This window comes from Mus caroli, unplaced genomic scaffold (assembly GCF_978045245.1).
Source record: "Mus caroli unplaced genomic scaffold, Mus_caroli_1 scaffold_11, whole genome shotgun sequence".
Classification (NCBI taxonomy): domain Eukaryota; kingdom Metazoa; phylum Chordata; class Mammalia; order Rodentia; family Muridae; genus Mus; species Mus caroli.
This window is the reverse complement of record NW_028227266.1, coordinates 64,043,646-64,067,710: the sequence shown is the minus strand read 5'-3', so window position 1 is coordinate 64,067,710 and position 24,065 is coordinate 64,043,646. Positions and strand designations below refer to the sequence as shown.

General features: G+C 48.4%; 2 protein-coding genes across 3 annotated transcripts; one reads left to right on the top strand and one right to left on the bottom strand.

Moving 5' to 3' along the window:
* The first annotated feature begins 498 nt into the window (after positions 1-498).
* Slc51b (SLC51 subunit beta) lies at positions 499-9,456 on the top strand. The gene is made up of 4 exons (XM_021172354.3): positions 499-888; positions 6,939-7,059; positions 8,184-8,274; positions 9,210-9,456. The coding sequence occupies exons 2-4, from the start codon at positions 6,969-6,971 to the stop codon at positions 9,412-9,414; spliced, it is 387 nt and encodes a 128-aa protein (XP_021028013.1). The 5' UTR covers positions 499-888; positions 6,939-6,968; the 3' UTR covers positions 9,415-9,456.
* On the bottom strand, positions 8,266-23,788 carry Rasl12 (RAS like family 12). 2 transcript variants are annotated; one of them, XM_021172353.3, is made up of 5 exons: positions 23,623-23,788; positions 21,343-21,399; positions 14,528-14,601; positions 13,678-13,868; positions 8,266-8,772 (listed from the first exon to the last, which is right to left on the bottom strand). In XM_021172353.3, exons 1-5 carry the CDS (start codon positions 23,723-23,725, stop codon positions 8,679-8,681), a joined length of 519 nt encoding a protein of 172 aa, XP_021028012.1. In that variant the 5' UTR covers positions 23,726-23,788; the 3' UTR covers positions 8,266-8,678. The 2 variants fall into 2 exon arrangements, with proteins under 2 accessions (XP_021028012.1, XP_021028011.1); XM_021172352.3 differs by lacking the exon at positions 8,266-8,772 and adding an exon at positions 9,499-11,416 and having other exon boundaries at positions 23,623-23,784.
* Between the last annotated feature and the right edge of the window lie 277 nt (positions 23,789-24,065).

Sequence of the window (24,065 nt, the reverse complement as noted above, 5' to 3'; positions counted from 1 at the left end):
TTTGGTTGTTGGTTCTTTTTTTCCACCATGTAGGTTTGGGAGACGTAGCTCAGATCATCACAGGTGTCCTTATCCTTTGTTGCCTGTTCATCTCCCTAGATTTTGTGATCTGGGCCAGCAGCATCTCTGCCTGCCTAGTCCACAACCTACCCACACAGCAGATAATCAACAATTACTGAATGGATGCATTATAAAGTGCAGGGTGTGGCATCCAGTGAAGCTCCAGGACCTGCGGCTCTCTCCCTCTAAACTACACTGCCATCCACTTTTTTAAGTCAAAGAGGACCTTGAACTTGGCACTGACCCATATCCAGCTTGTTTCCGTGTGTGCACTGACAACTGTGGGAACTGACCTGGTCTGGCCTGCCTCGATAGTGAAACGTTTCACTCCTGGGCCTGCTTCCTCCTCTGCGGATGCCCTGATCGCAGTCTCCAGCTTCCAAGGTCTGGCTTTATGGTTCCTTTCAGTTCATACCATGACCTTCGCCATGAGAAAGCACTGGTTATAAAAGGAAAGAGCCTTGACTCCTTCCTGGATGGTTAATGATGGATAATAATTAAGAGACAGAGAACTGGAGTGGGCACCCCACAATGGCAGATCATACTGGGCTCCTGGCGCTTTCAGGTTGTGAGTCAAGTGGAGTCAGTTTGTCACTGGAGGTCATGCATTCGAGGGGTCATTCACCCTGGACTGGCAGCAAAGGCATCAGGCCTGGGTGTGTGCTAAGGGCAGAGCTACCAAATGGGCCCCTGCTGGTGTGAGCTCTGTAGGTGGATTGCCTAGCTACAACTGCATTTCTCAGAAGAGTTCCTGTGAGGAAGAAGGGGAAAACACAGAAACCAGGGCCATTCCACCCAGCCTCAAGTCCCAGGAATCCTGGGTCCAGGGTGAGTACTCTCAGCCTGCTGTGTGGTGGGAGAAGCAGGGCCTGTGGCAGGAATCACACCAATGGTTTAAGCTCTGTTTAAAATTAAGGGATTTGGTAGAAGGGCCAAAGAGACCATGACACCTGAATGCAATGTCATGCCCACTAAGTGACATCCAAAGAAAGATGGAGTTTAATTTAATAATGATATTTTTAAAATGATAGTGTGTGCCAGGTACCTTAAGAACAACTGAACATTGCTATTTCTGGGAATATCATTTTTCCTTTTTTTAAAAAAGTGATCTTCTGTGTATGACTGTTTTGTCTGCATGTCTGTCTGTGCACTAAAGCATGTGCAGTGTTCTCAGAAGTCAGAAGCCAGACCTGGATCTCCTGGAACCAGAGTTACAGATGGTTGTGAGCTGCTACTTAGGTGCTAGAAATCAAACCCAAGTGCTCTACACGAGCAGCAAGTGGTCCTAACTGCTGGGCCATCTCACTGGCTCCCAGTTTTTACTTTTGTGTGTTTGTGTTTGTTTGTTTAATGGAATAGGCTGGGTGTCCCTACAGTTTTGCTCAGATGACTGCAGAACCTGGAAAAGCTTGGGCTGCTACTGATACATATACATCGTTATTACCATGCTCTTGCTCTCTCTCTCTCTCCCCACCCACCCACATAAACCCATAATTTGCAGTTATTAGTTGGGGTGGGGGCTGGAGAGATGTCTCAGAGGTTAAGAGCACTGACTTCTCCTCCAGAGGTCCTGAGTTCATTTTCTAGCAACCACATGGTGGTGGCTCACAACCATCTGTAATGGGATCCAATGCCCTCTTCTGGTGTGTCTGAAGTCAGTGTACTCATAGACATAAAATAAATATATCTTTTTTTAAAAAAAGAAATTAGTTGTGCTGTCATCTACAGGAGGAAAGGACCTTGTTTTACTATGCTGAGTTGACAGTGTAAAGGGAGTAACAGCCACTAGGGTCACAGCCAGTAGGGCCTACAAACATTAAACTTAATCCCCTCCCGCTTAGATAGGAATAACACGCTATATAAAATGCATACAGCCATCATACATGGAATGTGATTACAGAAGCTACTAGACACACCTTTTAAATGTCAATGGATGTGAACGGGTCTGTGCTGCTGTGGTATCTCAGAGTGGGAGGGCTTGGGCTTTTGGTCTTTATCACAACATTAGTATATATGTGATACACATTTAGAACTCATATTCCATTTAGATTCCAGCCTCCACGCATCTTTTCTCTCCTCCTCTCTCCTTTCTCCCCTGACTCTCTGACATATTCCTGCTCTATCTCTTACCCCATCTCTCTCTCCATCTCCATCTTCACCCCTTGCTCCCCCCTCCTCCTCCATTTCTGTCCCTAACCCCAGCCCTTTCTCTTCTGGGATTCTGGCCCAGGAACTCATATATGCTATGATAGTCCGCTCAACCACTGAGATTCAGCCCAAGCAGACATTCATCTCCATACACTTATTCCCACAAATTAAATATCTCAAATCAGAATTTCTCTTTCAAAAAAGTATAATGTGCATTACACTGAAACATCCACATAAGTATGCAGAATATACACACATACAAATGTAGGGGTTGAGCTGGACAGATGTTGGTTCAGTGGTTAAGAGCACTGGCTGCCCTTCCAGAGGACTGGGGTTTGATTCCCAGCCCCATGTGGTGTCTCATGGCTGCCTGCAATTCCCGTTCCAGGGATCCAACACCCTCTTCTGGCCTCTATGGGCACAAGGCATGCAAGCTATGTACAGACACACATGCAGGAAAAGCACCCATATACATGAAATAACTACAACTGAAAGAAAATGTAGGTGTTGTAGGTCAGGGGTAGAGTACTTACTTGCCTGTATAAGGCCCTTGGCGTGATCTCCAGCAACACACACACACACACACACACACCACACACACACACACACACAGGATCACACACATTGCTTTTACGAATGAATGGCATACTTGAAAGCAATAAGCACAGAGGTCTTTAAAGTCAATGTCACGGGCTGGTCTCTTGGTTCTATCACAGTCCTCAGAAGGAGACAGTATCTGCTACTTAGACCTCAGTGATCTTCACTATGGGTGTGGGGAGCAAGGGATAATCTGACATTATTACCTCAGGCACTGCAACTGGCCTCGTTTTCCTCAGTGTGGCATTCTGAACGGTTAGCTGGAGCTAAATGCAGATCTCATCAGCTAGCTAATCTCACGACCTTGTCTTTTCTATCACATCCCTCAATCAAGGATGTTGGAAGTAGGCATCTAGGTCCCCAAATTTCTTTAAAAGGTCTTTATTTTTAATTTTAATTATATGTATGTGTGTGTGTGTGTGTGTGTGTGTGTATGAGTATGTACATGTGTGTGCAGGCACTTGTAAAGGCCAGGAGAGGGTGCTGGATCCTCAAGAACTACAGCACCAGGTGACTGGGAACTGAACTCAGCTCCCTCACAGCAGTGGTTCTCAGCCTTCCTAACGCTGCCTCCCTTTAATACAGTTCTTCAGGTTGTGGTGACCTCCAACCTTGGTCCTTCATAACTGTAATTTTGCTGTCGTGAATTGCAATGTAAATATCTGACATGCAACCTCTGAAGGGTCTTGACCCACTGCTGCTTTATCAGACCAGTACCAGCGTTTAACCCCTGAGCCTCTGCCGCAGACCCTCTTGGGTCCCTTTGTCTGCGTGGAAAGGGTCTCTGGGGCAGGTGGGTAAAGCGTCGGCGGTTGACAGACAGACTAACATAAGAGGTTATGTAGAATCTGAATGTATTTTCAGTATCAAACTTTTTATAGTACAGAAAATACAAGGGGTCCGGAAGTCACAGCAGGCAAGGTACATTGAAGTTACCAGGTACAAAACAAAGGAATGACTTCAAAAGGATTTACAGGAACCGGGTAGATGTTTACAGTAAAGATAAAGCAGTCCTGCCTAGGGTCAGCTTAGTGACAGGCAAGGATTTCACACTCTATAGTGTTATACCTTTGAACCTTGTGAAGGCCAGCACCAGGGGGTTCTGCTCTTGGCAGGCCTCAAGAATAATGCAACATCACAGCCCCCCTAATTTCCTAGGGCTTGCTAAATTCTTATATGAGTGTAACTTTTAAGTATCTGGAGAATCTCCACTTGTCAGGAGAATTTACTAACTTGCTTCTAATAAGCAATGTAGCCTGTACATTGCTATCTGAGTGAGATTCCCTGGCTCTTTCTGCAGACCAGCTCTGAGCCACTGGCTGTCTTTTGTAATGCTTAATTAGTAACTGAATAGGTTAATTTCCTTACTGCATTCTTATAGGATTCTAAGCTCACAGGCTTCTGGGACCTTGGAACACTGGGGGAGACTTAACTATAATAGAATATAATCTTAAAAGGCATTTATAATAGAATATTAAAAGAGAGCTCGTAGATCCATACACCAGACTAACTCGGGAATAGGGTATGAGTATATGGGTAAATGAGAACGCCAAAACTCCAGGAGGTGAGCTTTCTTGAAACTCTTTTCCTCGTTGAGTGCTTACAGACTTTTTCAGCCTGTCAAGCTGACTCCAGTAGCGAGTCACAGACAAGGTTTACCAATGCAGCCTAGTGCTCAACATCTCTCCGCAGCATCTCCCTGCAACTGCCTTTCTAGGACTCTTCCAGCTTCTTGACCAGAGCAGGGCAGCAGTGTATCAATCCCCAGAGGGAGACTACACTAAGCTAGGTTTCTGGGCGTGTGAAGAGACACACACAATCACAGGCCACTGTGATTGGCTACGGGAGGCTGGGGGCAGGGCGAGAGGTGGGTTGGGTGGGATAATTAGGTTAAAAGTGTGATGGAGTTGCCCGGCTGTGAGATGCGGGGGTGGGGTGGGGTGGGGGGGGTGGGGGGGGTGAGGGTGTTAATTGCAAGGGCTCTCTCAGCCCACCAGTGGCTCACTCAACCTCACACTATCTATGCCCCTTCCCTGCACACTATGAATTTTAATAGATTTGATTCATCCCTTCCTCTGTGGTTCCTGACTTCAGGCCCCACCTGCTCCTAAGATCACATTCTCATTTTATCTATGTATTTATCTCTCTATGTATTCATCTATCTATCTATCTATCTATCTATCTATCTATCTATCTATCTACCAGCTAGCTATCATGGATAAACCCCTCACAAATCTCACCTCAAAGCCAAATATAAGTGTCCATGGCCTGGGGACACAAATCTCAGCTACCCTAAATATCATATTCCAAATGGTAGCCGTTTCATGATGAATGATTGTTGTTTTGGGACAGGGCTTCAGTATGGAGCCCTGGCTGTCCTGGACCTTGCTGCGGTGACTATGCTGGCCTCAAACTCACAGAGATCCTCCTGCTCTCAAGAGTCTCGTGATATTTTATAGTAATAGAAGAATGAAAACCACAGTCAAGACAGTTTCTAAGCGTGTTGTTAAAAGCATAGGGGTACAGAAAAGCATCAGATACTCTAGGACCACAGTCTTAGTCTTCTGGATGGTACAAGCTAGAGGTCTGTTTGCACATTCTAAAGGATGTACCTGATAGTCCCAGAGACGCTAGGTCATACCTAGAGAAGAGAATGGCTACTGAGGGGACTAAAGATGGCTCAAGATTATTTGGCTCTGAACTTGTAACATTCCAACCTTTCCAAAGAGAAGTTCTAGTCAGTGATGGGCTTTGTAAGGTGTGCTTCTTTCAAGGGACTTTCGCTCTGCTTGCCTGTCAATCACTTACTGTGACATGGTGTCTCTATGTAGCTCATGCTGGCCTGGTCCCTTCCATGTTATTCAGGCCTCGAACTAGCCTAACGATCCTCCTGACTCAGTCTCGTGAATGTCTCCATTGGGCTCACTGCCATGGTCAGCTCTGGTTCTGCTGGAGGCCTGCTCCAGCTGGGGAACAGTTGAGGTGGAACACTAGCGCCAGAAGACAGATGATCTCTAACCTTGTAGGAAGCTCTTTCTAGCCCTGGCTGTCCTGGAACTCACTCTGTAGACCAGGCTGGCCTTGAACTCAGAAATTCACCTGCCTCTGCCTCCCAAGTGCTGGGATCAAAGGCGTGCGCCACCACGCCCCTCCCCGGCTGGAAGCTTAACTCTTATTTACTTTATAATTCTCTGTGCTTGGTTAAGTGCTGACTTCTGGTGATTAACATAGGCAGCAGGGGAATTGGAGCTATTAACTCTTTGTGAACCAGGAGAAGAAAGTCACACTTGCAGATAGAAAATATGCACACACATATTCTTGTCGGGGCTGACCATCTGTCTTATCTACTCCACAAGTGTTCATGCATACACACACACACACACACATACATTTGGTGGATGCAGTAAAAGTCCCCATGAGCAAGTTCATTGAGCAAACACCAATGAAAAAACTCATTCATTCTGGATGAACAAACTTCTGTCCTTGCACCTACAATAAACTGCCCACTCCCGGTTTACACCCTTTAGTTATCAGACAATAGTTTCCCAGCCAGCCCAGAATGAATGCCTTCCCTGATCTCAAATCTGTTCCGAGCCCTCTTTCTATCCTAATGCAATTAGCTTGTGACACATGAAAGTTTACAGAGCCCTAACTTCAGCCTTCATATTGTAAAGAGCTCAAAATTGCCTGTATAAATTTAAGAATTCTATGGAATCATTATTAGGAATTATGAAATCATCAATTTGTCTATATAGCATTGCTATAAGATAGTACATCTTCGTTGATCTGCAGAATACCTGCCCAATAGGGTGAGCTAATGCCCAGGAATTATTATACTATTTTAATAGTGACAGGAAAGGCATATCAGCTGCAAGAAGCAGTCCTGAGATAAAGTCTCTTTTAGCCTTGCCATCTCCAGGGAGGTCATTTGTATGCCTTTAGCTTGTCCTAGATGGCTCCTGACATGGTTCAGGCCCCTTCAGCCCTAAAACTGGGATCTAGACCTGCTGATTTGGACAAGAAGGACTGGTAAACCAAGAGTGCTTCCTGCTGTTTCTGGAGTTGTCTGCTCAGAGGCCAGAACCTGGAAGGCCAGGTGGGCAGCTGGGGCCTCAAGACTTGTCTGTTTACAGGGCAGAAACATCTCAATCAGGAACAGGAACATGGACCACAGTGCAGAGAAAGCTGCAGCCAATGCCGAGGTGCCCCAGGAACTGCTGGAAGAAATGCTTTGGTATTTTCGTGCAGAAGATGGTAGGTGATGGCGGGTGAGCGGGGCAGTTCATCACTGTCTATCATTCTCCAACAAGTGGTACATCGTTCACTCCCCTTTTCTCAGGGTATGGGCCACTCCCTCGACTCTCAAACACCTCTACTATTTATTAAGTTAGTTGTACTGAGTGCCAGGCACTGGTCCTAGCACTGGGATACAGCAGTGAGCAAAACCCAAGTCTCTGCCCCACACAGAGTGTCCATTCTAGTAGAGGAGACAGAAAATAAACCAACAGCTAAGAGTATAACATGTTCTTGGCACATAGTTAAAAAAAGAAGCAAACTGGCCAGGTGGTGGTGGCGCATGCCTTTAATCCCAGCACTTGGGAGGCAGAGGCAGGTGGTTCTCTGTGAGTTCCAGGCCAGCCTGGGCTATTACACAAAGAAGGAGGGGTGGAGCCTTGATGGTGGAGCCCCTGCCAGGCATGTCAGGAATCTTAAATTGAACCCTCAATATGGCATGGAGTGAAGGGAGTATGCATCAAGAAAGACAAAGTAATCAAGGGAAGTCTCACTAACAGGACATTCTGGTAAAGACTTGCTGGAGGGAAACCCTTGCAAGAAAGGAAGGAATTTGCTCTCAGATCCTTTGGTGGGGGACCATCCCTACAGGAGGAGAGTAAAAGCTGTGATCCTGGAGCCTGCCTCACATGTCACAGTCTGATCTGTCCGGAGCACGCACCACCCAATCTGCCACTTCACCTGTAGTAGGCAGTAACTGCATCCAGTCAGGCTGTCATTGCCCCTTTCCTCTCTCCTCCTCCTCCTTTTCCTAAAGGCAGTATAAAATTGAAGGCTGGAGTTCAAGTTTCCTCCTTGCCACTCACAGCCCCTCTACCCAGCTATTATGCAAACATAGCACTGTCTCATCCCCCCCAAACCCCCCTCCATGGGATCAGTGCTGGTCCAGAGCAGAAACCCTGTCTCCACCCCAACCCCACTGGTCAGCTGGGGAGATCTCCTAAAGCAGGGGTCTTGGTGGGAGTCTCCATAGAAGGGACAAATGATGCTCTGAGATGGGCCTGAGCCGGAGCCCCAGGGATGAGGGGGCCTGAAGGCATCTGGCCTTTGCTCAAAGAGCTGTCTCTCTGTGTGTCCCTCCTCAGCGGCTCCTTGGAATTATTCCATCCTGGTCCTGGCAGTCCTGGTGGTCATGATAAGCATGTTCCTCCTGAGAAGGAGCATCCTGGCAAACAGGTGAGGAGCTGGTTTGGTGTGGGTCTCCATAGTGAGCAGTGGATGGCAATCTAAGCAGGAGTCACGTTAGTGAACTTAGCTCTTCACCTTTTGGTGGTAGTCATCAAGGACCACTGTGAAATAAACAACCCAGCAGCTGCCCCCTCCCCTGCCCACTATCCCCTACCCTTAGCCAGCAGGTTGGAAAGATGCAGAAGGGTATTACCCTTGATAAGTGGTCCTGGCCCCTCTTACCCTGTCAGAAAGCATCCCTTACAGCAAACTCAACTGAGGGACAGGGTGGCTGTCCACAAGAGCAGCACATACAGGTCTGCTCTCCTGTGGGCCAGGGACTCAGCTCCTCCCCCATAGACAGGGAGTCCAAGAGTTCCTTGGGTAAACCAGCTGAGAGAAAGGAGAGACTTTCAGGGATTACTAGAAGGACTGTCAGGTTGAGGAGGCAGTGGGAGCCAAGCGTAGGATTGGGTCTTACACGCATGTCCAGTGGTGTGGGTAAACCTGTTTGGAGAAACAAAGTGAGAGATAGAAGGTTAGTTAGGGGTTTCTGGCAGCATCTTAGGGATAAAAGAGAGCAGGCGGGGACCTGTACTACAGGGCTGATGACAGCCCTGGGGTCAGGATCGTGTGCTTTGGAGAAAGGTCACAGGATTTAGAATGGGTAGACTTAGATGTACAATGCAGATATGTGCTTCATTGGCCTCTGATGCCATGTTTGCTCATCTCTAAGAGAAAGGGCTGGCAATCAAAGCTTAGCTCCCAGGTGGCCCTGCAGTGAGATGACAGGTGTAAGAGTGGGAGCCATTGGAAGCCACTGTCAGAACAGAACAGAACAGAACAGAACAGAACAGAACAGAACAGAAGAGCTCCCCTCAAGCTATTGGGTCCTGACCCAGCCACTCAATATCCCAGATCAACACTATTTCTTCTCCTCCCAGAAATCGAAAGAAGCAGCCACAAGACAAAGAAACACCAGAAGACCTGCATCTTGATGACTCCATAATGAAAGAGAACAACAGTCAGGTCTTCCTAAGAGAGACATTGATCTCAGAGAAGCCAGACTTGGCCCCGGGGGAAACTGAGTTGAAAGAGAAAGACTCATCACTTGTCTTTCTGCCAGACCCACAGGAAACCGAGAGCTAGGGAGCGTTGAGAGTACCCCATAATGCCGCTAACTTATTTTTAGCAGACTCAATAAACAAACTACAATCAGACGAAAATTTGTTATTTAAAAAAAGTCTTTTATTCAAATGCCTCTCCAGGTGGGCAGCTGGAATTGTGCCCTGGGTTCAGACGATGGTGTCTACAAAGCACACACTAGGGGCTTGCATTGAAAATACAAAGTTCAGCCATGTGAGGTGGAAGCCTTTAATTCCAGCGCTCAGAAGGCTGAGGCAGGTGGATCTCTGTGAGTTCAACTCTAGCCTGGTTTGCATAGTGAGTTCCAGGACAGTCAGACCTACATAATAAAGAGACCCTGTCTTAAAAGTATAAAGTTCAGAGCTGGCCTTTGGTCAGGACAAAGGGCCAGGACTTGTAGGATGTGCCCCTGGGTAGGTCAGGGCCTCCCTCTGACCTCAGCTTCTCCAGCTATCAACTAGAGCTGAAGACTGGGTTAGAGATATTCTCCATTCAAGCGCCTGGGCTGCTTGCTAACTGGGAGCCAAAGGAGCCGGCTTCCTAGGGTGCCCAGACCAGGCCTTCTCATGCCCTGTTCCTGAGCCTGCTCATCCAGAGTTTGTGGTAAACAGTAAGAAATCGCTGCAGCCCTGCCTGGGACAGACTTCTTACACGTGAGCCTTGGTAAAATACTGAATAGTTTATGTAAAATTCTATCATATTAATCTCAAATGCTTTGGGATCTATCTTATCAAAATAGGTGTTGAACAATCAATCCCATTGCTAAGGTCCTAGGTCCAACCAAACCAGACTGTACCTACTTTACAGTGGGCAGGCCAGTGGCTCCCACCAGAGGATGTCTAATCCCGCTAGCTGTGGACTCCCTGAGGACTGTGCCTGGGTAGAATGATTTTCTGCAGCCTTGGTCATCAAGCTCAAGAAAAGAGTCCTGGGGGGGGGGGTCTGCTAACAAAGTGGTCATAGTAGTCCCCCAAATGCTAGTGAAAAAAATGTTGGAGGCTTTCTAGCCTGGACAACCCACAGACCTTCTCTGTACCCTTCATTTAGAGGCAAGTGCTGAAGGTCTCCTGTCCAAGTGTCTTTGCCCTATCCAAGCCTTCACATAGGATTATTTTAACTAGAATTTTCTTGGATAAACTTTGGGCCTCTGAACAGCTGGCCTCTTTCTACCACCAGGTGATGGTAGGACGTCAGGGCCAGCCATCCTGTAGACTGTTAGCAAGCCTTCACATAGACAAAGCCTCTTTGAACCGGGGCTGCAGCTGGTCTGGCAGTGGCTGGAGCAGAAGAGTCATGACACAGGATTTGTACTGCAGTTCCTTTCTGCTTGCAGCTGACTCTGGGTCTCCTGTCTGTAACAGGGGCAGCTTCCTTCCAGGGTGGTGGATGCAGAGGTTACCATGGAGCCCAGGCCCTTGCCTGGCAAGGAAGCAGGGTGAGGCAGTCAGGAGCAGCATCCTTGCCTGTCCTTCTGGCTCACATAGTGAGCACATAGGGACCCTGCTTGGTGCTGGAAGTGGAGCCTGCTATCTACCAGAGGGTAAGGGCCATTGGTTCATCAGAGTGCAGCCCAGCCTATTCCCTGCAGCCCCAAGCATCAGTTGAGCCTAAGTTCTTGCAGAAGGGTCCTCAGAAGATCTTGAAGCCCTTTAGTAGAGTCAAGGTGGGTGCCTTGCGCTTGCTCTGGGCACGAGATGATTTCACAGTGACCAACTTGGCCTGGGCCACAGTGGGCATCTCTTTCAGGCTGGCAGTAGAGAGAGTGTTGAAAGTACAGCTGGCCAGCCCATGCCGGGCTGTGAGCGGGGTCTGGTGGGACAGGGCTTTCTCCTCAGAGATGAAGAGGGGCCGGGCCAGGGGACTCTTATCCAGCTCTCGCCGCACCTCGCGCACGGCCTCATGGAAGACGTGCTGCACGTGCTCAAAGTCCAGGCAGGCAGAGACCTCAAAAAACAGGCACCCGAATCTGCCTGCCAAAGCTGCACCCTCGGCCTTGGTGACTTGCCTGGAGAGGAAGCAGGGCGAGGCAGTCAGGAGGATGTCATTGCAAGTCAGGCAGAGAGGGTCCCACACCCATCTCCCCACCCAGTAGTCTGAACCCATCTTCATCCTCTGAGTCGGTTTGCTCATTCATACAATGGTATCATGGTACCCACTTTTGTTAGAGGCTGTTAGGACAAGGACAACTTGAGTGGAGTGCTTAGCGTAGTACCTGGCACAGACTCAGTCCGCGATGGCCAAAAATGGAACTTAGGAATGAATATGAGGAAGAGAGAAAGGCTGAATCAAATTCTCCCATGCTAGACCCTGCCTGTGGCCAGATGAAGAAGGCCACTGCCCACCTCCTCAGGAAATGGCTACCTTCAGCTTGAGCAGTTGTTTGCAATGAAGGTGGTAGCACCCCTCAGATTACATGGGAAGCCTGTGACTGGCAGACTCTTGGGGCTTCCAGGTGATTTGTCTGCTTGTCCAGCTGAGGGCCAGCAGAGAACAGCCATGAGGACGCCATTTCACTGAGGGATGTCCTGGCTCCTGTGTGGCTCTATCAGCCTCCCGTGATGACTGGGTAAATGTTTGCAAGTGGAAGGTCCAGAGGAGCTCCTGACTGGAGCCCATGGAAACCGAGGCAGAGATAAAAACAAAGACTGACTTGTTCAAGAGAGGGGAGGGACGAGGACTCCTCAGGTCTTGAGGCCAAGGTTGCACATTTGTTGAATCCTGCTCACCCCCCCACACCCCCCACCCCACCCCCACCCCCGCCATGAGCTGCCCCAGTCACCATTCCTTAGGGCAATGGATCAGCCCAAGATGGGAGGAGATGCCAGGGTAAGAAACAGTGAGCCAAGGCTTACTGGGCAGGAGCAAGGGGTCAGGGGACATAGTTTGCCACAGAACCCTAACCTGTTAGTGTTGTACTCAACTGAAAAGGAGGCAGGGCAAGCAACCACACTTCATTCCCAGGGAACAGGCCTGTTCATTCAAGCCCTAGATTCCCGGTCACTCACTTGCAAACCATTTTTCAACAGTCTCTTTAGTAAACATTGGGGTCAAAACAATATTCTGTAATCACACACACACACACACACACACACACACACACAGAGAGAGAGAGAGAGAGAGAGAGAGAGAGAGAGAGAGAGAGAGAGAGAGAGAAACACACCCACCATACTGAAGTCTTCTCATCTCTTAGGTTCCAAGATATTTCAAAGACCACCTTCAGCGACTTACCCACTGTATAACTTCCCTAATTCCCCAAGAAGCAATTTTTCCTGGGCTGAAGGTTGGACCACCCATGAAGAAAAGCCCCACCACCACCATGGTTACCTTTAAGGAAACCACAACTCTCTCCTCCCTCTGCCTGTATGATCTATTCTGAAAAAAAAAAACAAAAAAAAAAAACAAAAAACAAAAACACCCAACATCGGTCCCTGGGCCTCAGGGCCCTGGGAGAACAAGAACAAGTTTAGAGTAGAAGAGGACAAGTGGAAGGTGCCACACCTAGCAGGTGTGCTGGACCCAAGGGGCAATGTCCACACTAGAGAATGTCAGTGGGATTGCTCAAGCTCAGGCCTTCATGTCAAGGACCTTAAAGCCAGGCTGATGACTTGGATATGTGGAGAGGGTGGAGGTAGAAGCCATAGGGAGTGGCAGGCCTGTGGTCAGCTGAAGGGAGCAGGCCCCACCTTAGAGCATTCCAAGTTGAAGTCATTTAAAGCATAGTGCCAGCCAAGCAAAATACGGCTGCAGCATTCTGTGGTGACCTGCCCTTTGGCCCAGTCTGTGACCTCTGGTTCAAATCCAGCCCTTCCTCAGAGAGGCCTGCCTTTAGCAGCCAACTGTGGCAACGAGCCTGGGATAGATACTATGCCTGGATGAGGTCCAAGGTCTGCTTGGACCACAGCAGTCACCTGATCCAACGAGCAAATTAGACCCTCTCCTTGGCACTGGAGTTGGTCACCAAATGACTAGTCGGCTGCTGGGAGGGCAACCAGAATGTCACACAGCCTTAGGTAAGGCGGGTGCAAGAGACCGACCACCGAGACACCTAAAAGGAAGGGGTGCATGTTTTGCCTTTTGGGGACCCAGCCTATGTCCTAAGTAGCCCAGGTGTCTTTCCCTTCCTGTCACTGGCTGCCTAGAAGACAAAACTCCCAGTCCCTTCTCCCAACATAGTTCTTCTACATGAAGTTGAGAGCACTGTTGTTCCTGGTTGATGTCCATAGGCAAGCAAGCTCTAGAGAAGAGGGCTAAGATGCCTGTACTCACCTGTACTGGGCCATGTCGAGCTTGTTGCCCAGCAGCAGAGCAGGGTAGCCACGCTGTGTCTCCTTGGCATGCAAGGCCAGCAGCTCTAGGTAGCTGCTGCTGCCCTCGAAACTCGCACGACTATCGACACTATACACCACCAAGAAGGCATGGGCCCAGTTCAGGTAGCGCTCGCAGTTCCTGGGGGTGTCCTGGAGTAAGGGGGAGGACCCTAACTGAGAGAGGCAGAAGAACTTGGGGGGAAAGGCCTTCACCTGGGCTGCCCTTTCCACCTCGGAGTCTTTGTATATTGTTCCCCAGAAGATCTCTTTTCAAAGGAGCACTTCAGTGTCGGTTTGGCTTGGTGTGAAAAGAGACATTGTCTCATGAACCTCCCTCCCACCACCCAGCCAGAGACTTGGAGACCTTGGCCCCTTGGGCACCCAGTCAAAGATTCTGGCATGGCCCTCCAAGGACCTGCTGTCCCTGAATACTGCTGGTTTCAGGTCAGGTCCACACTGCCCCTTTGGCCTCTAAGAATTGACTCCAGCACTGGGTAGAGAGGACATGGAGATATATACTGGGGAGACTTGGGCTCACAGGCTCTCTGTAGGAGTGCTGGCATAAACAGGCATGTACCTGTGTATGCTCAGAACGCCTTACAGCTTAAGATATCTGGGCAGATGTCAGCAGTCACTCTTCTAATTTGGCAAATGAAAGATTCAGGCCCAGAAAAGTCAGAGTCCCATTCAAGGGCACACAGCAAACTTGAGACTAAAGGAATCTAGATTCCCTTGCGAGGTTAGGACTTGGAGGGGCTGCACTGATTGTCTGCCCTCTCTGGGGGATGAAGGAAGGGGGTTAATGTTACCAGGTCTGCAGTGTCCATGACCCTCAGGTGCACAGGCTGGTGGTCCACAGTCTCCTCAGAGCTGTAGGTGTCCTCTGCAACACAGATGGTCAACCGGGTCAGCAGCACGGCAGGCCACACAATAAAGAACAAGGTCAATGTCCCTGCTTCCTCCTGTGCTGGACTGGTCCTTGGGAGCTGCAACCAGGCTACCGTCCCTCTTCATTTGTCAGGGTGGCAGCATCAGAGGCCACTATATACCGTGCCCTGGGGGATGGGCTGTTTCTGGATCCATGCACAAAGCCTGTGGTGTGGAGTGTGGCCCATAGACTCAGCAGCCGAGGCTTGGCATTTCCTCCAAGAATTTCAATTTTCTCTTCCTCGCATAGCACCTGGCCTACAGGGAATCCCCAAAGACTTCTTCCCTCAGTAGGAGACAAGGGACAAGAGAAACTTCTGATATGACAAAGAGAGGGCAGCCAGATCTCACTCAGAAGTTCCAAGGTTTTGTAAGTCATCCTTATCCAATAGACAAGGTGATGTAGAATCCAGGCCAACTTCAGAGAAATGGGAAAGAGCTCACTGGGGAGGGGTGATTGCTAAAGAAACATGAAGACCTGAGTTCAAGTCCCAACCACCCACTTAAAAAGCTAATCATAGACGTGCACATGCCTGTAACCCCAGAAAAACCCCAGGAGGATTTCTGGGGATTGCTGACTCTCAGCTTATGCCTGGACTCCTGAAGACCCTTTCTTCAAGGAATAAAGTAGAAAGTGACAGAGCAAGGTGTTTGATGCCTCTTCTGGTCTCTGTGTGCATACAGATATGCAAACTTACACACACACACATACACAGAGCACATACAACACACTCACAGCATACTCACACATAGCACACACATACACTGCACACACACAGAGACTACACACACAGCACACATATACACAGCACTTATAGCACACATATTCACAGAACACACACACACAGCATGCACATACACAAAACACACAGCACACAATACATTGCACACTTCCCCCAAAGCCAATTTCAGCTACCTGATTTGGTCACATCACTTCAGTTCTCAGGGAGTGTGTCCTTTTAAAACAGAAACACTATTATAACTTGAACTAACAGTTCTCTTTTCTCTTCTTCTTCTTCTTCTTCTTCTTCTTCTTCTTCTTCTTCTTCTTCTTCTTCTTCTTCTTCTTCTTCTTCTTCTTCTTCCTCCTCCTCCTCCTCCTCCTCCTCCTCTTCCTCTTCTTCCCTGCCTCCTCTTCCTCCTCCTCCTCCTCCTTCTTCTTCCTCCTTTTTTGAGACAGGGTTTCTCTATGTACCCCTGGCTTTCCTGGATCCAAACTGGCCTCAAACTCAGAAATCTACCTACCTCTGCCTCCCAAGTGCTGGGACTAAAGGCATGCCATACCCCTGCCTAGCCAGAGCTAACAATTTTGAAGCCTTCACTCTGCTTGGATCGCCCCTGAGTTAGCACATTTAACCTCCCTGTTTTCCAGGACTGTGGAAAGACTATTTAGGACTCTGGGCTTGGGGCCTGGCTCATAATAAGTATCTAGAAATGGTGGTGAGGAACGTGAAGGTGCTCCTAAGTTAACAGGACAGGTCCATACTCCCAGGTAATTATTTTCTTCTTTTGTTTTTATTTATTTGGGTGAGGATGTGGTGTGTGTATGTGTGTGTGTACACAAGTCTGTGTGTGCATGTTCGTGTCGAGGTCAGAGTTTGACATCGGTGTCTTCTTCAGCCTCTTTCCACTTTATTATTATTATTTTTTAAAGATTTATTTATTTATTTATTTATTTATTTATTTATTTATTTATTTATTTATGTGAGTACACTGTAGCTATACAGATGGTTGTGAGCCTTCATGTGGTTGTTGGGAATTAAATTTAGGACTTCTGCTTGCTCCTATCAACCCTACTTGCTCTGGTCGGCCCTGCTCACTCAGCTCCTGTTCCTTCTGGCCCAAAGATTTACTTATTATTATACATAAATACACTGTAGCTGTCTTCAGACGCACCAGAAGAGGGTGTCTGATCTCATTATAGGTGGTTGTGAGCCACCATGTGGTTGCTGGGATTTGAACTCAGGACCTTCAGAAGAGCAGTCAGTGCTCTTCTTACCTGCTGAGCTATCTCTCCAGCCCTCTACTTTATTATTTTAAAAGATGTCTTACATTTATTTTTATTTATGTGCCGTATACTGGTACCCAAAGAGATCAGAACTGAGCACTGAATTCCCAGGCCCTAGAGTTTTAGGTAGTTGTGAGCCTCCAGTATGGGCGCTAGAAACAGGGCCTGTGTCCTCTGGAAGAACACCAAGTGCTTTTAACCACTGAGTCATCTCTCCAGCCCCACTCCTCTGCCTCTTTTTGAGCCATGCTCTTTCACTGAACCTGAAGCTCACCAATTTGTTCCGGACTGGCTGGCACTGAGCTCCAGGGATCCACCTGTTTCTTCTTCCCCAGATGCAGGCCACCAGACCTCGTTTTTGACCTGGGTGCAGGGAGTCTGAACCCGGGCCCTTGTGCTTGCATGGCAAGCATTTTACTGACTGAGTGATATCCGCAGCCCCCACAACCTTCTTATCTTATAGAGAAATAATTTTAAACTCAAATAGAAGTTACAGCCTCACACAGTTCCTGCATGCCCTTCATCCACTTCCCTCAACGTTAACACCTTAGATAACCACAGCACAGTTGCCAAACCTGGAAGTTGATGCTGGGTCTGCACTATGAGCTAAACTACTGACCTTATTTGGATTTCACCAGTTTGTGTTTTTTCTTTTTTTAGTTCTTATGACTTTAAACCCAAGAAATCAGAATGTGGCCAGGCATACAGAAACCATCACTGGCACGCTGGCAGTTACTTCTCTCAACCCCCTGCTGTCCCTGTGTGTCTGGAACATGTACGTGTGTACCCTCAGTCCCCACCTTTCCCTGGGTGACCCTTCTAGGCAAAACTGAGGTGTCCTCTGCCATCCTGGCTGTGGCCACTCTGAGAACGGCACCCTTACCCCTGGGGGGGAGGGGAATGCAGTCACACACTTCTCTCTGACGACCGCTGGCAGCCAAACAGGCCTGGACACATGCCAGGTCCACTAGCATCCAACTTGAGTCACAGACAGCTCCTCGTCCCCAGCCTGCTTTGGGGACTTGGATAAATAGCTGCTCTTATCCAAAGAAGAAGAAGAAGGAAAAAAAATAATGGAAAATATGCTCCAAATGCTTAACTATATTTGGCCCAAGAAGAGCTATTGCTGGAGGCCTATCTTGTGTTCATACTTCTTATTTTTCTGCCAAACTTGCCTTTTAGGCACTGACCCCTAATAGGCAAAGTCCTGCCCAGCCCAGTGGCAATTATTACTCTAACCTTAGTCTTCCTGGTATTCATTCCTGTTACTCAAGAGAGATTGTCTGTTATCTCTACTTTAGAAAGATGACAAGGTTGTTTTGGGAGGCTGAGGCAGGAGGATTGCAATGTCAAGCCTTGCCTGGGCTACAGAATGAGTTCAAAGCAAGTCTGTGCACTGTAGTGAGACCCTGTTGTAAGACCGAGGTTGGGTGGGGGGTTGGGGATACAACTCAATGGTAGAAGGCTTGCCTAGCATGCATGGTAGACACTCTGGGTTCATTTAATTCCAGTAATGAGGTGTGGAGGCATGAACTTGAACTTGGGCCTTCTGGGCTGCCTTCCCACTGTGACTCCCTTGCTCCTTAACTAATGATGGCTCTGCTGGTCCTCCAACTACATCTGACATGAAGCATCCTATTTAGTAGGAATTCTGGTACAGATATGCAAGTTGGATGAAGCCTCAGGTCATCAGGTGACTGGCCTCGGGAGCTATAATAGCAGCTTCTCACCCAGGCGTAGTGGTATAGAGCCTATCTCGACTATGGGCACTTCGATTTCTTTAAAATAGTAATTTTACATAAGGCACCAAAGAAGGTCTGTATGATTGTACAACAGGTGGCACCTCAGACACTGTGAGCACCCTTGTCCTTGCAGGAACAGGATGAAGGCAAATGAGGTAACAAGTGGGCATTGTCCCCTGTAGGAAAGAATTCTCACTGGAGCTCCTTGCCCACCCATGGCAGAGAATAGGGCAAACGCCTTCTGTGCCAAGTTTCTAGCTCCTAGCAGCTCTAGCCACAGCCCACAAGACACAGACAATCCAGTCTTAGTCTCCATAGAGGGAAACTGAGGCTCAGAGAGCCCAGGACCCCACACACCTCCACCTCTGGACCCATAAACTGCAGTTCACAGAAGGTGGACAAACCTCTCCTTCCATTGAACCTGAGGGGCCTCTGTGATGTTAGGAGACTCACTGTGTTCACCCTGCCTCAGTTTCTTTCTTAGAAAATGAAGATGGTAATAATTCTTTTTTGTTTGGTTAGGGTTTGTTTGTTTGTTTGTTTGTTTGAGACAGGGTTTCTCTGTGTAGCCCTGGTTGTCCTGGAACTCATTCTGTAGACCAAGTTGGCTTCAAGCTAACAGAGATCCACTTCTCTCTACCTCCTGAGTGCTGGAATTAAAGGTGTGAGCCACCACAGCCTGGCTGATAATAATCCTTTGAAACAGAACTAAAAAACAATTCAATCCACAGAACAGACCATTGAGTAAAGCTATAGCTAAGACCACACTTCAGGCTGAAAATGGGGATGGCATTTCACCTCAGAGTCCCAACGTGTGCTCAGGCTCCTGGAAGACCCTGCAAAGGGCTAAAGAGCTGTTTTAGCCACTTGTGCCTGAGCACACCCTCCTCCTGTAGGTCCAGGCTTCTCTCCATAGGAGAGGCTTGGGTCCCCCAGTCTGGCCTACCAGGGTGTCTGTACTAGGAGCAGCTACTTTCCAGCTCACAGGCTCTCAGGAGAACAGAAGGCCAAAGACTGAGGTGGTTAAACATTATAGGCTGCTGTCTGTCCCCCACCTCAGACAGTCTGACCACATGTTTCATCATCAGATCAGAATTCCAAAATTGCTCAATCAGGACGCTCAAATCACTCCTGTCTTGGAATCATCTGGTGGAATCCCGTGGAAGGGTATGGACAGGAAGCAGGGGAGAGGAGATGCCAGATACGGAAGATGAGGAGAAAGTAAATACAGGGGCTGGTGGTGCAGCTCAGCTGCTGGAGCAGTCACCGAGCATGCACAAAGCCCTGGGTCCAACCAGCAGCAGGGAATAAAGCAGGCACATAAAGGTGGCACACACCTATAATCCCGGCACTTAAGAGGTGGATGCAGGAGGAGCAGAGGCTCAAGGTCATCCTGGGCCACACTGATCGTTCAAAGGCTAGCCTGAGCTACATGACAACCAGTCTCAAAATAAAAATGGTAGCTTCAGCCCTGAGCAGCTCTTCCTCCACTGTATTCTAATCTAGCATGAGCTCCTGGCCTCTTGGGGGTAGTGCTGGGGTCTTATCCTGTGACCCAGAGTCCTGTGCATCCTTGCGGGGGGAGGGGGCTTGGGGCACCAATACTTTGATTTTTTTTTAAAGATTGGTTGATTGATTGATTGATTGATTGATTTAATGTAAGTACACTGTAGCTGTCTTCAGACACACCAGAAGAGGGCATCAGATTTCATTACAGGTGGTTGTGAGCCACCATGTGGTTGCTGGGATTTGAACTTCAGACCTTCGGAAGAGCAGTCGGGTGCTCTTACCCACTGAGCCATCTCACCAGCCCCAATACTTTGATTTTAATGAATGGGAAAACAACTCAATGTCATTTTCAAAAACCTAACCTCATTCAGACACCTCGTTGTTCTCAATGGACTGTCACAAATAAAAGTGTTATAGACATGGGCGAGAAGTGGCTTTGGTGCTGATCAGATTCTAATTTTGTTTGTCTTGGGTATTAGGGTCCCATGTGAGGGTTTATTTTAGGGGACAATCCTTCTGTTAGATATAAGTTTCACAGCCTGGGTCTGATGAATGTGAGGGACTATGGGCAGTATGCACAGGAAGCCATCTGAGGAGAGGTAAATATTCTCTGAGCATCTGCTGGGGTCACGCAGTAGCTTAACGTGCACCATGTCTTTAAACCTCACAGCAGGTCTCTGTTACAGCTATGCCTAGGCCCCTCTGGCAGATGAAGAAATAGTAGCTCAGAGAGGTTAAGTGACTGTCTCAAAGTTACCCAGCCAATCAATGTCAGATCCAGCATCCACACTTAACTCTACACAACTAAGTGTAGGAAAGGGTGGACAAAGGGTGGTCCTTTTGGTGGTTTGAGAACACTTGCTATCCTTGCAGAAGACCCAGGCTCCATTCCCAGCACCCACATGGTACTTCACAATCATTCGTCACTCCAGTTCCAGGGAATCCAGTGCCTTCTTCTCAACTCTGTTGCTATCAGGCACACACATGGTGCACAGATATACATGCAGGCAAAACACTGATATACATACAATAAATACAATACATTTAAAATTCTAAAACAAAACAAATTCTTCCTGGTTCAAAGAATGTCAATGTCCAGCACCAATAGAGAATCCCTTAAATAGTATGTCTGGCTGTCCTGGAAAGAACACTCAGTGAACATTTTGAATAACTGTGTCTATTTGGATGTGGACATTCTGCTATTTAAGAAAAACATTCTTCTAAAGTCTCCTTGCACTGCATATTTTAGGGCAAATGGTCTCGGTCCCTTGAGCAGGACCATCCCCCCAGTTGTCTGGTGTGCACTGAATCATCCCAGGAATCCTTCTCTTCTACCTTAAGATCCACGGGGCTACTCGAAGCCCACTCATGGGGAGCTCCCCGGGTCACCCAGGTGGGTCCCAGGCAGCAGGAAGCCCAGAGAGGAGTTGCTCCTTACCCAAATTGGGATCATATTCGCTGATAAACCTCTTGGTGAGGAACTTCACCGTCAGGGCTGCAAGAAGAAAGAGGTAGGCTCAGGTTCCTGCTGCTGTATCTGTAGCTGAGGTCACTGTCCCTGTCACTTTAAGGAGGCCTAACTGACCTCTGTGATCTCTGCTGACACCAAGCTTGGCTCTCTGAACGCCCCAGGCTGCAGAGCAGAGGAATTGGCTCAGAAGGCATGGGAAGAGGGTGCCAAGCCCCATTAACTGCATGCACCCTGGAATTAGTTTCTGAAAATTTCTATGAGCATGAAAGTCAGCAAGAAGCATGCCTAAGAGTATTTGTGAACAACCAAGTCCAGGGTCAAGACCATATGTCTAGTTATCCTGGGGTCTGGTGAGTCCCCCAACTCAAGGGACACATCTCCCACCCCTGGACAGGTCTCACCGATTTTTTTTTTTTTTTATAGTATGGGAGCATTTATTCCAGCTTTGGCTACAGGCCAGAGACAGTAAGCCAGCCCAGTGGTTCTCAAACTGTGGGTCACAACCCCTTTGGAAGCCAAATAACCCTTCCACAGAAAACACAGATATTTACATTAAACTCCATAGCAGTAGCAAAATTACAGTTATGAAGTAGTAACAAAAATAATTTTATGGTTGGTGATGACGAGGAACTGTATGAAGGGGCTGCAGCATTAGGAAGGTTGAGAACCACTGCAGTGCATGAAGAACGGACTGGCTATTGCCAGGAAGAGTCTGACCCGCCCCCCCACCTCCACCCCAGGGCATGATTTTCCAGGCAAGGTCCAGAACAGACTGTGTCCCAAGTAAACACTCTAGTCTGGGCCCTCTACACCTTGAGCTCTCAGTGGGACTTCCACACCCCTCTTGGTTAGCTCTTGAAAATGTAAGACTTGAAAAACGTAGTTCTTTTTCCCTTGTAGCGTGCACTAACAGGATTGCTTCTGTTCAGAGCTCAGCACATAAAACCAAGGGTCAGCCAAATATATTATGCTGGACTCTCAATAGGATTAAAAATAAACGTAAGATTCTTTTGAAGGATTCCTAACACTGCCCGTTGGCAAACTACTAGCCAGGGAACACATATTTTAAACTTTCTGGTGCTGAAGATGTTACCTAGTTGGTACAGTGTTTGCTTACCATGCACGAAGCCTTGGGTTCCATCCCCAGGTTTACCAGTACCAGGAATGGTGGTACACATTTACAAACCCAGCACTTGGAAGAGGAAGGCAGAGGATTCAGGAATACAGGGCCATCCTTCCCTTCATAACAAGTTCTGGGACAGCCTGGGCTACATGAGACTGCCTCAAAAATAAAAAAGAATTCCTTCATCCATGTAGTCACTAGTTGACCATTGGCTGAGTCACTGGGAACAGGCTGGTTTTCAAAGGAAAACCGTGTTCTGGGTTCCACTTCTGAACCAGGAGTGCTGACTTCAAACTTCCTCAGAGAATCTCAGAGAAAGGAAGAGAAAGAAAGTCATAGCTCACAGGCCTGGTGGCCATTCACTGTGCCTGGAACTGGGTAGCCAGAGGAGCCCCTTCTGGCTACCCATCTTCAGCTGGTTGGGTCTTTAAGTGTCAGAGAGCAGGCCAAACACTCCTTTTGGGGTCTCTGTGATGACTTTTAGAAGCGATGAAGGTCCAGGATGACAGAAATTATCTTAGTAGTAGCCCAAGATCCCAGGTTTCCCAAGGACAAGGTCTTGGCATCTGGGACTATAGTCTTTTTCCAGAAAGTCAAGAGGGGTCTGGCTTGAAACAAATACATTTGATAAGAATAGTCTGTTTCAGAGTCCCAAGGGTTGGCAGTGGAGGAGTGGCCCAAGCCTGAGAAATTCTAATCTCTACTGACTTCTACTAAGTTTCTTGGAGGGGGTGGAGAGGGTGGGTGGACAGCACTGTAGCAAGGATGCCACTGAATTCAAAGGGGACCCAGGACTGGAGATCAGTGCCAACAGGTCTCCTTAGTGTCAGCTGATGAGATTTGGCTGCTGGTCCTAGGGATACAGAGGAGTAGAGAAACTAAGAGAAACACAGAGAGAATTTTGTGGGGGACAGGAGTCACAGGCACCGAGAACAGAGGCAGAGGTAGGCAAGCAGCTAAAGATAACCAAAGCGATGGAGAAGCAAGGTGAGAGTGATAGCCTGCAACAGAGAAACTAAGGCAAAAAGCAAAGTCTTAAGGACTCACCCAACCACCGGGAGAAGCAAGTCCCTGAGAGCTGGTGGATGAAGTTGCCCTCATCCTCCGCTCTCCAAGCTACTCACCAGACTTGCCCGCTCCGCGGCGCCCAAGGATAGCCAGGTTAACTTCCAGGGGCACGCTGTGCGGCCCGCTGCCAGCTCGGGGCTTGCCGAACACCGACGACATGGCGAAGCTGCAGATGGCCACGCCGGTCTCCCGGCCCGTTGGGCTGCTAGTTGCACGCCCCCAGTCACTCTCCGGCAGACCCATCCGTGTCCGCCCGCTGGAGGAGGGGCGTGGACGGGGCGTGGCCTCCATGCTCCAACCGCCTTTTAAAAGCCGCTGAGCCACGGCCAGAGCACCCTGCAACCAGGGTTGCACTCCTTGCCTCCTGGTGGGTCTCTGTGTCAAGTGACCCACCAGGTCACTTTAGACCACAGCCAGCTCAACCTCAGTACTTATCTTCTGTGTTTTGCATGGGCGACTCCAAGTAGCATCGCTGCAGAACTCAGGCTCCTGGGACAAA

Bases quoted from the DNA above. Each gene is read 5' to 3' on its own strand.
- Slc51b (XM_021172354.3), top strand. From the start codon at position 6,969: ATGGACCACAGTGCAGAGAAAGCTGCAGCCAATGCCGAGGTGCCCCAG. The intron at 7,060-8,183 runs GTAGGTGATGGC...GTCCCTCCTCAG, and splicing joins GTATTTTCGTGCAGAAGATG to CGGCTCCTTGGAATTATTCC. The intron at 8,275-9,209 runs GTGAGGAGCTGG...TTCTCCTCCCAG, and splicing joins AGGAGCATCCTGGCAAACAG to AAATCGAAAGAAGCAGCCAC.
- Rasl12 (XM_021172352.3), bottom strand. From the start codon at position 23,725: ATGTCGTCGGTGTTCGGCAAGCCCCGAGCTGGCAGCGGGCCGCACAGC. The intron at 14,602-21,342 runs GTAAGGAGCAAC...TCTGTGTTGCAG, and splicing joins CGAATATGATCCCAATTTGG to AGGACACCTACAGCTCTGAG. The intron at 13,869-14,527 runs GTAACATTAACC...CCCTTACTCCAG, and splicing joins TCATGGACACTGCAGACCTG to GACACCCCCAGGAACTGCGA.